The sequence below is a fragment of the Nelumbo nucifera genome, chromosome 5, assembly GCF_055504915.1.
Source record: "Nelumbo nucifera cultivar China Antique chromosome 5, China Antique-T2T, whole genome shotgun sequence".
Lineage (NCBI taxonomy): Eukaryota > Viridiplantae > Streptophyta > Magnoliopsida > Proteales > Nelumbonaceae > Nelumbo > Nelumbo nucifera.
Genome location: NC_142653.1, coordinates 82,059,581 through 82,072,779, shown reverse-complemented (window position 1 = coordinate 82,072,779; position 13,199 = coordinate 82,059,581). Strand labels below are relative to the sequence as shown.

The 13,199-nt window shown below is 39.5% G+C and overlaps 1 protein-coding gene across 1 annotated transcript; it reads left to right on the top strand.

Annotated features, from left to right (window-relative positions):
• Nucleotides 1-1,102: 1,102 nt before the first annotated feature.
• On the top strand, nucleotides 1,103-12,571 carry LOC104593796 (uncharacterized). Its single transcript, XM_010253804.3, has 3 exons — nucleotides 1,103-3,321; nucleotides 4,287-5,338; nucleotides 12,025-12,571. Exons 1-3 carry the CDS (start codon nucleotides 1,825-1,827, stop codon nucleotides 12,140-12,142), a joined length of 2,667 nt encoding a protein of 888 aa, XP_010252106.1. The 5' UTR covers nucleotides 1,103-1,824; the 3' UTR covers nucleotides 12,143-12,571.
• The last annotated feature ends 628 nt before the right edge of the window (nucleotides 12,572-13,199 follow it).

The window sequence follows — 13,199 nt, the reverse complement described above, 5'->3', positions numbered from 1 at the left end:
GCAAGTCGGATTGGGGACCTGATTGTGTGGGTAAAATTGCCACCCCTAATATATATATATATATATATATATATATATATATATATATATGAAAATCTATGATATAGCAATGATATGGTACGAGAAGAGTTTGACCAATCAAAGCATTTCCTTTGAATTTTTTATGAATACCATCTAATTGATCACCTTTATGATACCAGTTTGTTGGAAAATCTGATTGATCACCAAGACCTTCCTCATAGCCTTAAAAAAAGCGGAGAAGTACGAACAAGCCCAATGCGGATTTCTAATTTTCACTGCAGAGCTATAAACATTCAAAAGGTCAAAAACCCACACTCTATGCACCCATACCGGCCCGTGAATTAGCATCAATTACAAGCTGGCACCTGCCCCAAATGTACTTTGAGCCTACAAATTCTGACCTTGGGCTGAATCGTCATTCTCCCTAAAAAAAAGGGAAAATTCCACTTTAGTACCCTGAACTTTGGGGGTAGTGTCAAGTTAGTACCTGAACTTTCAAACGTGTCATTGCAGTACCTAAACTTTCAAAAAGTGTCAAATTGGTCCCTGCCATTAACCGACCATCAATTATCTATTGAAACTACCCTTCAAAAGAAGACATTGTTCATTGTTTTCTACCTTGAGGTTGAACTGATTATCTTCAAAGAAAAAGAGAAAAAACATGAAATATGATAGAGGGAATGCAAAGAAATAACTAGACAAAAATGTGTTTCAGATCTAAAGGTAGAAGACAATGACTTCATTATTCTAGAATCTCAAACACCTTAACTAGTTCAGTCTCAAGGTAAAAGATAGTGAACAATGTCTTCTTTTGAAGGATAATTTTGATCTTTTCAACTGATAACTTGACTATGAGGTTAACAACAGGGACTAATTTAACATTTTTTAAAAATTTAAGTATTACAATGACACATTTGAAAGTTTAGATACTAACTTCACATTACCCCAAAGTTTAGGCTACTAAAATAGAATTTTCCGTAAAAAAATCATTTTCTTAATCGACGACGACGAGGACACGACCCGACCTTTCTTTTGTTATTTAAGAAAGATCAGAAAACAGGATTCTCTTTTTTTTCCCTTTTAATCTTTTCCTTGCGTAACTCCCCGTCTCCCTTTCTTATCCTTTCATTTCTCTCGTTTTTCTCATTTCCTTACAGGGCGAAAAAAAAAGAAGAAAAAGAACCGAGAAAAAACGAAAGAGCGAACAGAACAGACGCTTCGAACGAAGCACCGACCGAACTCCTTTCAACAAATAACGGGAGAAAAGGAAATTACCAGTCGCGGCGAAATAAGGGTTTTCTTTTCTTTTCTTTTCTATTTTTCCTTCTCACCTTGGACCTTGGGCGGCAGATATGTAAGTCAGAAACCTCTTAATTTATCCAATTTCCCTGTTCATTCACCAGATGTCCATTGCACTTCTTTAAATGAATCTGCACAATACGAGCTGTGGTGGCAACGAACCGCACTGGTTGGAAACCTAATCGATCCATTTTTCACTTAAGGTTTCGGGGATTCAGGACTTTCATGTTTTCAAATAAAGGGGAAAGATTCCGGAGCGCCATTTTCTGTATTTAGCGCCTTTTCAGGTTTCGTTCTTGTACATATATATGTCTATTTTTTATTGGATGAGAAATCATGGCATTTGAATACAATCCCGAGAAGAACGTAGGCTAGGGTTTGCTTCGGTAAAGATTGGTTTCTCTGTTAATTTCGTCTTGGGGAATTGCTTGGATTCAAAGAAGGGTTTTATTTGTTCTAGGGTTCCTTGGTTATTTGGAAAAGATAGGTGCGTGTTAGAGGATAATGTGTATACTGTGCGTCGTTCAGAAGTGGTCTCGGCGGGTTGCCACCATGCTTCCGTGGTTAGTAATTCCACTTATAGGGCTCTGGGCGCTTTCGCAGCTGTTGCCACCTGGTTTCCGGTTTGAGGTCACGTCTCCGAGGCTGGCCTGCGTTTTGGTTCTTTTGGTCACACTTTTCTGGTACGAGGTTTTGATGCCACAGCTTTCAGCATGGAGGGCGCGTAGGAATGCTCGTCTTAGGGAAAGGAAGAGGTTTGAGGCTATTGAGATGCAGAAGCTACGCAAGACCGCCACACGTCGGTGTAGGAACTGCTCGACGCCTTATCGGGATCAGAATCCAGGCGGTGGAAAGTTTATGTGTTCATATTGTGGGCATATATCTAAAAGGCCGGTTTTAGACTTGCCGGGTCCTGCTGGGTTGGGGATTGATAATTCTGGGATTGGGAAGATATGGAACGGGAAGCTTTGGTCGGAGAATGGATGGATTTGTGGTCAAGATTGGTTAGACAGCGGTAGTTGGGTTGGTGGATCTTTTCCCGGTAAGTCCAGTCATTGGGAGAAGAATGGAGGTGCAATTTTTGGCAGCGACGACCGTTGTTTGGCCGAGAGATCTTATTGTGGTGTTTTTGTTTGTGCCTGCAAGCTGTTGGCATCGCTAATCTTAAGCATTAGGTGGATCTGGAGAAAGATTTTTAGGGTAAGTACTGAAAGAGGAGATGCTTCATTGGATGCAGAACACAAGGACATGTTGTCTAAGAAAGGTGAAAATGGGGTGAATTGTCATGAGAGCAGAGGTGAGAAGGCTCGGAGGAAAGCTGAGGAGAAGAGACAGGCTAGGTTAGAGAGAGAGCTTTTAGAGGAGGAAGAAAGAAAGCAGAGGGAAGAGGTGGCAAGGTTGGTGGAGGAACGGAGGAGATTGAGGGATGAAAAGATGGAGGCAGAAAAAGAGCGTGGAAAAGGATCATCTCCTGTCAGGGAAAAAGACAGTAAGAGAGAAGCAGAAAGGAAGCGCCAAGAGAGGAGGAGGGAGAAAGACAAAGTGTCCAGTAAAAGTAATTCTGATGGGGAGGAGTTGGAAAGGAAGGCTGGGAAGGATAATGAAAAGAAAAGGGATTCTGACAAGAGGAGTGAGCTTGAAAGACGAGACTTTCAGAAAGTGATAAATGAAGGTTTGAGAGTGCAGAGCTCAGAAGTGGGCCATGGTGTAAAGGTTACAACTGCAAACAATTTTATCAGGGGAAGCACTGGTTCTAGATATCTGGACCATGTGAAAGGTTCCTTCCTTAATTCATCTAAAGCTTTTAATGGAGCTAGTTTCTTTGGGAAGGGGACTCACCCCTCTGCGACTGTTATTTGTAAATCCAACAAGTTTAGTAATTCTGTAGAGCAGGTCCAAACTTCTGGCAATCGTAGAGAGGTACATTTGACCGAACGTACATCTGGGAAATTAACATTCAATGGAGATGATAAAACCAATGAGGGCAGTTTGCAACGGCCTGTAAGTCATGCTCATTTATTCTGATTTTGTATGTGCATTTTGGCTATAAGTAGTTTTTATACTTCTTGACCAGGTAAAGGTAAATTATTAGAAATCCTGTATTTTTATTTATTGAACTAGTTACATGATACATGTGTAACACAATGTCATTATTCTCTATGGACATTCCCTTGTTGAATGCATTTCACTACTAATTTTTTTTTTTAATCTGAATTGCTTAAATGGAGGGATGCCGCATGTAAATTTTGTAAAATTGCTTCTGATTAATGAAATATACTTTACCCTTTTCAAAAGAAGGGAGGGATGCCCAATGCCACAACTTCATCACCTAAAGCCTAGGTTACTTGGACACCTCTGACCGATTGACAACCAACACTTTGATTTCCCTTTTGTACATTTGAACTTAAAGGGGCCATCACTTGGTATAATAGTAAAATTTTGGGCTGGCAAGCATGAGAATGTGTGTTTGAGACTGAGAGTGGCCACCTTTTTTTTAAGAGAAAGGTAAGGTAATTTTATTTATATGTAAGTGATTGTGGCCACTTTGTGTGAAAAAAGGACAAAGGTTAGGACCATATCCAGTCTACCCCTCCCAAGACTCCAGATAGCTGGGATCAACATTGGTCAATGGCCTTTTTTTACCTTTTGAACTTAATGTTCTTTCAGTTGTTCAAGTTCTACCTGGAGACTACAAAGTTGAGCTCTTTTATGACTCTGCCTTCATTAACCTTCCAAGGCCTACCATTGATTTAACAGTCTTGAAAAATGATTTAGTGAACACCAAGATAAACCCTTGGGGGAGGGGGGTCTCATCTGTGAGGACTGCCAGATGGGGGTGGTATGTTCATGTATTGGATGTGAGGTACTCAGTGTATAACATTTTCTCTACTTAAATATAACACCGAAATTACTTGCTATGCTATTTACTGTTGTTTTTCTGCTTACCCCTGATTCTTATCATGCAGGTAGCTTTGCACCACCAACAAACAACACCAAAAAAGTCATGGCAGCAGCTGTTTTCTCGCAGCTCTGCAACTCCATCTTCAAGTGCAAATACCATAAGCAGGCATAATCATAAACCCCAGGCAGATAATGAAAACCTGTTGTTACCTGGTCAAGCATCACCATCACATCCTTTGGGCAGTCCAATCCATTTTGGAATGTCATCTCCTTTTACAATAGTCTCCTTTCCAAATGTTCTGGCAAGTAATGGTTCAGTTTCTTCTGCAGCTGAAACTATATTTCCTCTTGTTGGAGAATCAACACATGAATCTATAGCTGAAGAGCCAGAGCTTTTTGAAGATCCGTGTTATGTTCCAGATCCAGAGTCTTTACTTGGTCCAGTTTCAGAATCACTTGACAATTTTCCTTTGGACATAGGTGGTGGATTTATAACAGGCTTAGGACTGGAGAAGCCCCGCACTCTACAGGATGCCTCTGTTGAAGTTCACAGGCCATCTCCAATTGAGTCTCCTATTTCACGTTTAAGAGTTGCTGAAGAAAAGCATGCTAGCCTTCCTTGCACCCCAAAGATTGGTGATTTGCATCCTTCATCCTTGGAATCAAGCAATACCCATGAACAAGGGACATGGCAGATGTGGGGCACGTCTCCACTTGGTCAGGATGGACTTGGTTTAGTAGGTGGGCCTGTGAACTGGCTCTTGCCCCTAGGACAGAACAAATCGAATCAGGAGGATGCTGCACATCCTTTACCCTACAAGACTATGCCATCTCAAATTATGAAGGAGAATCAAATCCTTCCTGGCACTCCACAAAAAGTTTGTTTTGAGAATTGCCAGAATGGTGGAATGTTTAAGCCTTTTGGTCCTGCTTCAAATGATAGTGATCCTTGGTTGCAGAAATCTGTCTTCCAGCCATTGTTGGGTAATGGAGATAACCAGTTCCCTCCACTTAATGCTAGGGAAGATGTTTCTCAGAGTGAAAAAACTTATGGTGGTCCAAGCATTTCAGCAGCTAACCATCCATTCGAACTGTCTGCAGCTAATTGCTGGTCCAAGTGAGTACTGATCGCTTGAATCTTTTCTCCTTTTTAATTATTCTGTCTGTGTAGCAGTGCTGTTTGTGTATGGGTGAGCACAATAAGAAGCTTTGAATGTGGCTTTTATCATTGTATTGGAGCTTTTGGAGACATTACATGTTAATTTAGCATGCTTTCTTTCTTTCATTTATTTATTTATTTTTATAATTTTTATCCATATCAAGTAAGTATTTTCTTTTCTTTTGAGTGGGGGTACTCCTTTGGCAGGTTGGCTGTTTACTTGGGTTAGTTCTAATGTTTCTGCAAGTCCTGGAGGATGTTTCTCTTCAACAAGAAAGATTGTGCTTTCTTGTGATTTAGTAATACATATTCTGTTATGACTCCATTAATTAAAAGTTGAAAAGCAATTGTACTTTCTTTATCAGTGGAAATGATTCGTAGTGTGGAGAGCCTTATTGTATATGTGCCATATGGCCCATTGACCAATTAGGAGGGACATGAAGTTGTTCATCACCATTTGCTCTATGTGGTGAAGAAGATTACAGAGCCAATTGCCTAATTGTATAAAAAAAGAATTATTTTTATAAAGGAGCATGTATTATAAAGTTGGGGGAATCAAGAATTAAATTCTGGAAAGAGCTGTGATGCAATGATAAACCCCTTCTAGAGGTCTTGATTGGTTTATTGAGAAAGCTTTAGAAAAGGGGGTTTTAGTCAAAATTTGCTATGAACTTGGGGAATAAGATTATGTGGATTATGGAGGCCTTGGCTATGCTCGTTTAAAAATCTCTTCCAAAAAATCACTATTTGAATAATGAGTTTTGAGCAAAAAGTGATTCTTTTTTTAAGCTGATTTCTTTATCCCCCAAAACAGCCCTAGATTCTGCAGGGGCTTAAATGATTGCATGATTTTTATCAGTAGTGAGACAAAAGATTTTATAAGGTAGGACTAAAAACAAAAGTGCACCTCTCTCTACAAATGAGAAGGAAGAACAGCATAAAACTGAAAACTCCTACTCATTAGTAGTTTCAATATATAATAGATTCTGATCCCTGATCCCCTAATATATTGGACTATCCTAACCTCTCCCCTAGCCAAGCTATCCAGGGGGAGATTTTGGAGCTTGATGTCCAGTAGAAATAGCTGTTCATTCTTGTGACCAAGGACCTTCCCAACAGCCTTCTCTTCCCCAAAGTTGCTCCTGTAGCCTTTCCCTGGCTCCAGAAAAGTGCAAGCTTAAAGATTACTAATAGAAAATCCATCAGAGCTTAGCTTGACTCGTCCTCTTGAAGATGAAATCTTACTGTTCTGGCTGCCTATGGTATGAATAAGATGTCACATCCTGTCACCCCATCACAATGTTGGATGCAAGGTTAGTGTCTCATGGTGGATTAGTTGATTAGAGTGGGCAACCACCTTAAGTAACTGCATAGAAAATTCAGATTTTATCCTTGGCTGCTCCCTTGAGATTTTGTGATTAAATGAATCTTCCCTAGTACTTTGAGTATGTGGCATTTAAAAATCCTGAGCAAGGGTGGAGGCGCATGTTCTCATCGGCGATCATATGGTCAAAAAATGCATGAAGGCACACCATCTCTGAGTGGGATGTGTTAAGGATGTACAATGATACAGACATACAGTTTACTTGTGGCCTTTCACTCATGGTTCTTTGATTATGTGCAGTAGGGATAACTTCCCCCATTCAGATTCAGTACTAATATGCCAGCACTCAGATGACCCTACTATATGATTAGACTACACCATATAGTTGCTATGTAGCCCTTGCACCTTCCCCATGCAGATCAAGCCAACTCTTGTTCTCTTGTTACCCTTTATCTTTTAATAGCTTGCACTAGATTATTTGCTACCTTGGGACCACCTGAAAGATCTTTTCTTGCTGACCAAAAGCCCAATATTCTCTAATCATACATCTTAGGGACCAAGGGCCTTCTGAATTTGAGGTTACCATCCAATTACCACTTCACAGTCCCCTCCATAATTAATCCATTCCAGCCCGATGGAAAATGCTAGATTAGTCCTTGTAGAAGGGCAAGCAGCTTGGCCCTTAGAGAGATTCCTCCCCAGCTTTGCTCAAGTAGCTTAGTGGAGCACTTCCATCATGATCTCTATAGATCCTTTATTATCCAATCATCATGGATTGGCTAAGTAGCAACCGCCAAAGCTGATAAAAAAAGCAGCAACCATCAAAGTTCATCTTTATCCTTCCCAAGTCTGGAGCTGCTCAAGCCAAAATAGTGTGTCTTGTGGGGGGCAAAGCTAGCCATTGTAATCCATTTGAACTCATTCCCAACTTTCACTATGACCAGGCCAATTATATTATTAACAATTTGTTCCTTATTTTTAAAAGTTCTGGCACTCCTTTAACGCCACATACTCTAGAAGACGGTTGCTTTTGTTTCATGATCTTTGTCCTTTTTGAATGTTGGGGATTCAAATGGGGAGAGAAGAGATCCACCATAGCCAAAGGGGTTGTTTCATGATCTTTGTCCTTTTTGAATGTTGGGGATTCAAATGGGGAGAGAAGAGATCCACCATAGCCATAGGGGATTCTACAGAGAACCATAAATGGGAAGAGAATGTTTCCATATCTTAGAAGTGAATGAGCAAGAGAGAAATAGGTGATTAGTTAGCATGATCTGCATTCTTCAAGCCAAGAATTGACACATAGGGGTTAGAGGTACCATGTCTTCTGTATCTGTTGCAACTCAGGACAGGGAAAAAACTCTGATTTTTGGTAAAGTAGGGCCATTCCAAATAGGAATAATTGGAAATGATAGCAGTTGGTGAACTGAAATATAAGGAGTTTGAAAAAGGATGTGTGGAGAAAGGTAACAAGGGAATTGCTAGACCATATTCCCTAATTAATTGATTCAAGAATAGAAAGTTGGACTGTGGGAGTATTGTGCAAAATAGATTTGGAAAAGGTTATGACCACATGAATTGGAAAGTCCTGGATTTATTTCTTTTTCCTGCTCAGTTGTGATTATCTGTCATCACGATACATATAATTTGTTATCACAAATGTGGCATCTCTTGATTTAAGTGTTCATAATTTAACAATCTATGCAGAACTAACAGATTGGAATGGTGAAACAGGATGCATGTAGTCAACCTGATATAGTTGGGATAAGGCTTAGATGATGATGATGATAAATGTGGCATCTCAAGGAAAGTTCTTTAGCTCAAGGGGATATCAGACAAGGAGATTCCTTGTCACCTTTTTCTCTTCATTTGTGTCACAAAAACTTTGACCAGGTTGAGGGTGGGCCTTGGCGCAACGATTGGGTTGCTCCATTGCGACCTGGGTGACCAGTGTTCAAATCTTGGAAACAGCCTTTCTGTATGTGCAGGGGTAAGGCTGCATACATCTGTCCCTCCCCAGACCCTGCATTGGTGGGAGCCTCGTGCACTGGGCTGCCCTTTTAAACTTTGATCAGGTTGACTATCAAGGTAGTTAAAAGGGGCTATATTGAGGGCCTTCAGGTGGATGGGGAAATGGAAGCTATTCCTTCACTGCAATTTCAGACGATATTCAATTATTTGCAAGGCAGCCCTGGACCAAATGTAACATCTCTAATACATTTGATGGTGGTTTGGGGCAATTTCAAGGTTTATGTGCACAAGAGTGAAATAATGCAAGTAGGGGAGTTGACGAAGATCAGTGCACAGGCGGCAGAGTACTCCTTAATGAAAAATGAGGATGTGATATGGAGTCCACAGTTCAGAAGGAATATGAATGATTGGGAAGTTCAGACCTTGCCGAGCTATTGCAAAACATTCAGTGGATAAAGCCTTGTCCAACTGAAGAGGACAGATGAGTGTGGGGGTGAGGCAGTTCTGGAGCTTTTTCTGTGAGGTCCTTTAGTAATATGCTCCAAACAGTAGCAGGAAAATTTTCTATTCAATGATCTGGTGCTTCACTGTGCCACCCAAAGTGGCATTTCTAGCTTGTAATACTGAATTGGAGAAGTGCTTGATGATTGATAATGTCAGTAAGAGAGGTATGATGCTAGATAATGAAATCTGTGTACTATTCTCAACACATCCAGAATCAGTCAGTCTTTTTTTTTGCACCGTCTTGGTGATACTGAACTATGGGCAAGATGTCTAGGTTTGTTTGGGGCAGAAGTTTGCTTCCCAGTATTAGTTGAAAAGTTCATGTTTGGCTGGAAATCTTCAGGGATTGAGTAAGAGGGGCAAAATTTTAATTATCAAAAAAAATGAGGGGAAAAATTTTATAGAATATTATACCATTTGAAGTCTTTGGGACCATATCGGTGAACAAAATGAAAGAAATTTTTTTGAGTATAAAAGTAGTTCAAGCCTCAAGGTGAAATCAACAAGGATTAGGGGCATTTGCTATATTTTTTTTTTTTTTTTCTTTTTGGTTAAACTTTTGTTTAAGAGTAAACATTGATGTAATCTTTTGACACTTAAATAGATTTAATACAATACAATTCCTTGTTTAAAAGAGGCCATTAGTTTTATCTTGATAGGTTACTTCAATTACCAATGTTATTGTGGCCTTGACCTTTCATTGTAGAGCTGCCAAAATGGTCTTTAGCTCCAAGGTGAAGTGCAGACAGAAAACCTGTAAGAAGAAGAAAAAGAACAGGGATTTGAGGAAAAATCCTGTCAACTGGATATGTTCTCTTGGGGTTCTTTGTGGCCCAATCCAGCCACCCCAAGATGGGGGACAGGTTGTGGGGAGCCCATCCGAACTCAGATGATGGTCCAATTGGGGCTGCCGCTAAGGAAGAACGTCTGCTATATTGTTAGATTTTTAAAGCTTTCAAAAACCTTCTTGCATCTCTCTAATCTAACCAACTTCATTTTCTGTTTGATTTATAATGTCAGTTTGACTTTTACTCTCTAGGAAGATTTTTGTCATGATTATGTTAGTAGTAACCCATAGGGAGTCTGCTAAATTATTGTAAATTTGCTTGGTTTAGGAAGCCTTCTCAGGTATTTAGCTGAGTGCTTTAGGATGTAAGTGATTAGATTATTTTCTTTATGATTTTCTCTTTTGTTGTTTTAGTTGGTTCTAATGGGCTAATGATCCTTTTGGGTCGTCACTGTGTAAAAGGCCTTTTTTTTTTTTTGAGAAAAGGGTTTGTATTAAAGAAAGCAAAAGATTTACAAACCCTGCTCCAAAAGAAATTGAAGCAGGGAAGAGAAGCAAAAGCTGATTATATGTCTGAACTAGATACAAAATGATTTCTATGATAAAAAAAAGAACTGAAAGGAATATCCTTTAGCTGTCTATGCATTCCAGACCAAGAATTGTTTCTTCTCCATATGCTCTTGAGAATTGTATCCTCTGAATTACACGTGTTTTCGGAGATTTCCTGTTTCTTTCCAACGAAATAGACCAAACTACTACTGTCGGGACCACTTCCCATGAAGCTTTCCCTCTCTTGGACAGACCCTCAAGCTGCCAGCACTCCAACAAAGAAATCAGATCTTTTGGGAAACAGAATTGAACTTCAAACAGCCCCAAGGATTTTCCCCAAATCCAGCTAGCAAGTTTGCAATGAATGAATAGATGTTCTGCATTTTCTGAAGCTGCCCCACATAAACTACATCTGCTTGGCTCTCCACCACCCAACCCCTTTTTGTTAATGGGTATGCTGTCAAACACTTCCCAAGAGTAGCTGTCCATAACATAAAAGCAACTTTAGGTCGAGCAACTGACTTCCAAATTCTCTGTTCAGGGAAGCTCCCTCCTCTCTAATTAAGCACTTGTAGAAAGATTTAACAGAGAACAACCCCGAGTGATCCCCCAACCAGATCCTTTTATCTGGACTGGAGGGGTCTGGCCTGATAGAACTAAGGTTCTGCATCAACTCCAACCAGTGTGCTATTTCCCAATCATTCAGATTCCTTCTGAATCTGGGACACCAGTCTCCTGTAAATCTACCAAGGGAATATACCTCAGTTACCAGACAGTCCTTGTTTTGGGCTAATTCAAACAGTGTTGGGTATCTTTCTTTCAAAGTCCTTCCAGAACAACACCCTTTCAAAGGGCCCTCCTGTAAAAGGCCTTCTTATTGTATTAAAAAAATCAAAAGTTATGGAATGTTTAAGTATTATGATTATCCCTCTCTTATATTCGTATTTGTTCTTCTGTTATTCTTTTTTTTGTTGGCTGAAGTACTGCCTGCAACTTTACTGTTTGATCCCTTATATTTATTTTTCCAATACCAACTTTATTCTTCTTTCCCCAATACCAGCCCATTAATCCATCATTTCAGCCCCTCACAGACTTGATTTTAACGGACTTCATACCACCAAGTTCAAATGGCTGGTCTGGTCTTGAGAGGCAAGGGTGTCATTCTATCAAGGCTGATAAAGAAATGGTTGATTTTAGATTCTTCTGGAAGATGTGTTTCAACTTGGGTTGATATTTTGATTTGCAGTATGGCGTAGTTGTTTAGGGGCAGAAATAGTGGGACTGCATCTCATGGCAGGGAAGGTTATTGATCTTGGTGTACTCATGACCTTCTGTTTTAGTCTTTTTAAGGGATTTGATAAGTTGATTTCCATATATTTTTCTTTACAATTAGCCATTTATTTGTTTATTTTCTACATTGTTTTCATCTGTTTAGATTTTGAAAAATATTGTTGAAATCCTTAGTGCCTTGTCTGATCATGAACTTTCCTTTTTCTGGTGATCTTGCAGAAAGGATTGGGTTGAGCGTGGTTCGGATGGTAGCAATGGAAATACAACCTTGGCAAGGCCGCACATTGGGGGTCTATTTTCCACCCCAGATGTACAGTCACTTTGGTCATTTAATTGAAAAATATTAAAAAGAGAGAAGCAGAGGGAACATTTGAAACCCCATCTGTTCTGAAAGGCAAGCAGCCTCTTTCGAGAGTCATGAAATCATTGCCTTGTACCTTTCTTAAATGAGAATGATGGTCACTTGCATAGTTACATAACCTTGGCATGAATCCATAGGTTTTTTCTGGATGGATGGATGACATGCTTGCATGCACTGGTGCATCCTCTACGGGCAGTTCACATTGCTGTTTGGAGGAGCTTTTTTCCCCCCTTGGAGCACTGGAGTCCTAATTCCTAAAGCCAGAGACCGATGGGTGTGAGATATGACAGTGCATTTTGAGGCAAAATAGGATGTAGCATTATTGCACTATTGTTGTCGACGTGGTTGGGCATTCATTTCATGTCATGTGGTTTCAATATGGAATATATTTTAACCATCTAGTCATCTGCATCTACTTAGCAGGCCCATAGCGCTTCCATCGTTCCTTTCTGCTTTCTCGTTCTGTTCCTTTTCCTTTAAGTGGGCTTACGGCCTTCATTCCTTGATGAAATCTTCGTTTTCAGGCCCATAGCGCCAATGGCCTCATATTGGTGGTAGTCTTATTTGGGATCGGGAATGCACGGGTTTGTCATAGTTACGAAAAGTTCAAGGCTTTTTGTTGTAAGCAATGTTTTAAGTATTGGAAATGCAAAGTGTACCTGAAACGCCACTTTAAAAGACATACTAAGATTCACTTTGGATATAGAGGATATGCATGAAAACACTATACATACTTCAATAAGTCCTAAAAATGTTAATAAATACAAGGTCACGATAAATAAGATACATAAAAATCACATATTCTAATAGGTTTTATGAAGAAAAATATCATAATAAACATTCAATAACACAACTTTAATAGTGCATTAAAAATTTTCTAATTATCTAACCATACTGTTCATACTTTGACTTTCACACTTAAATTCATATTTATTGTTTTTAAGAGAATGAAAGAATTTAATTATTTAGCTATCTAAATTAGAAATCATTCACAAGAATAAAATTAAATCGATCTCTTTTGGTATTTTAATTG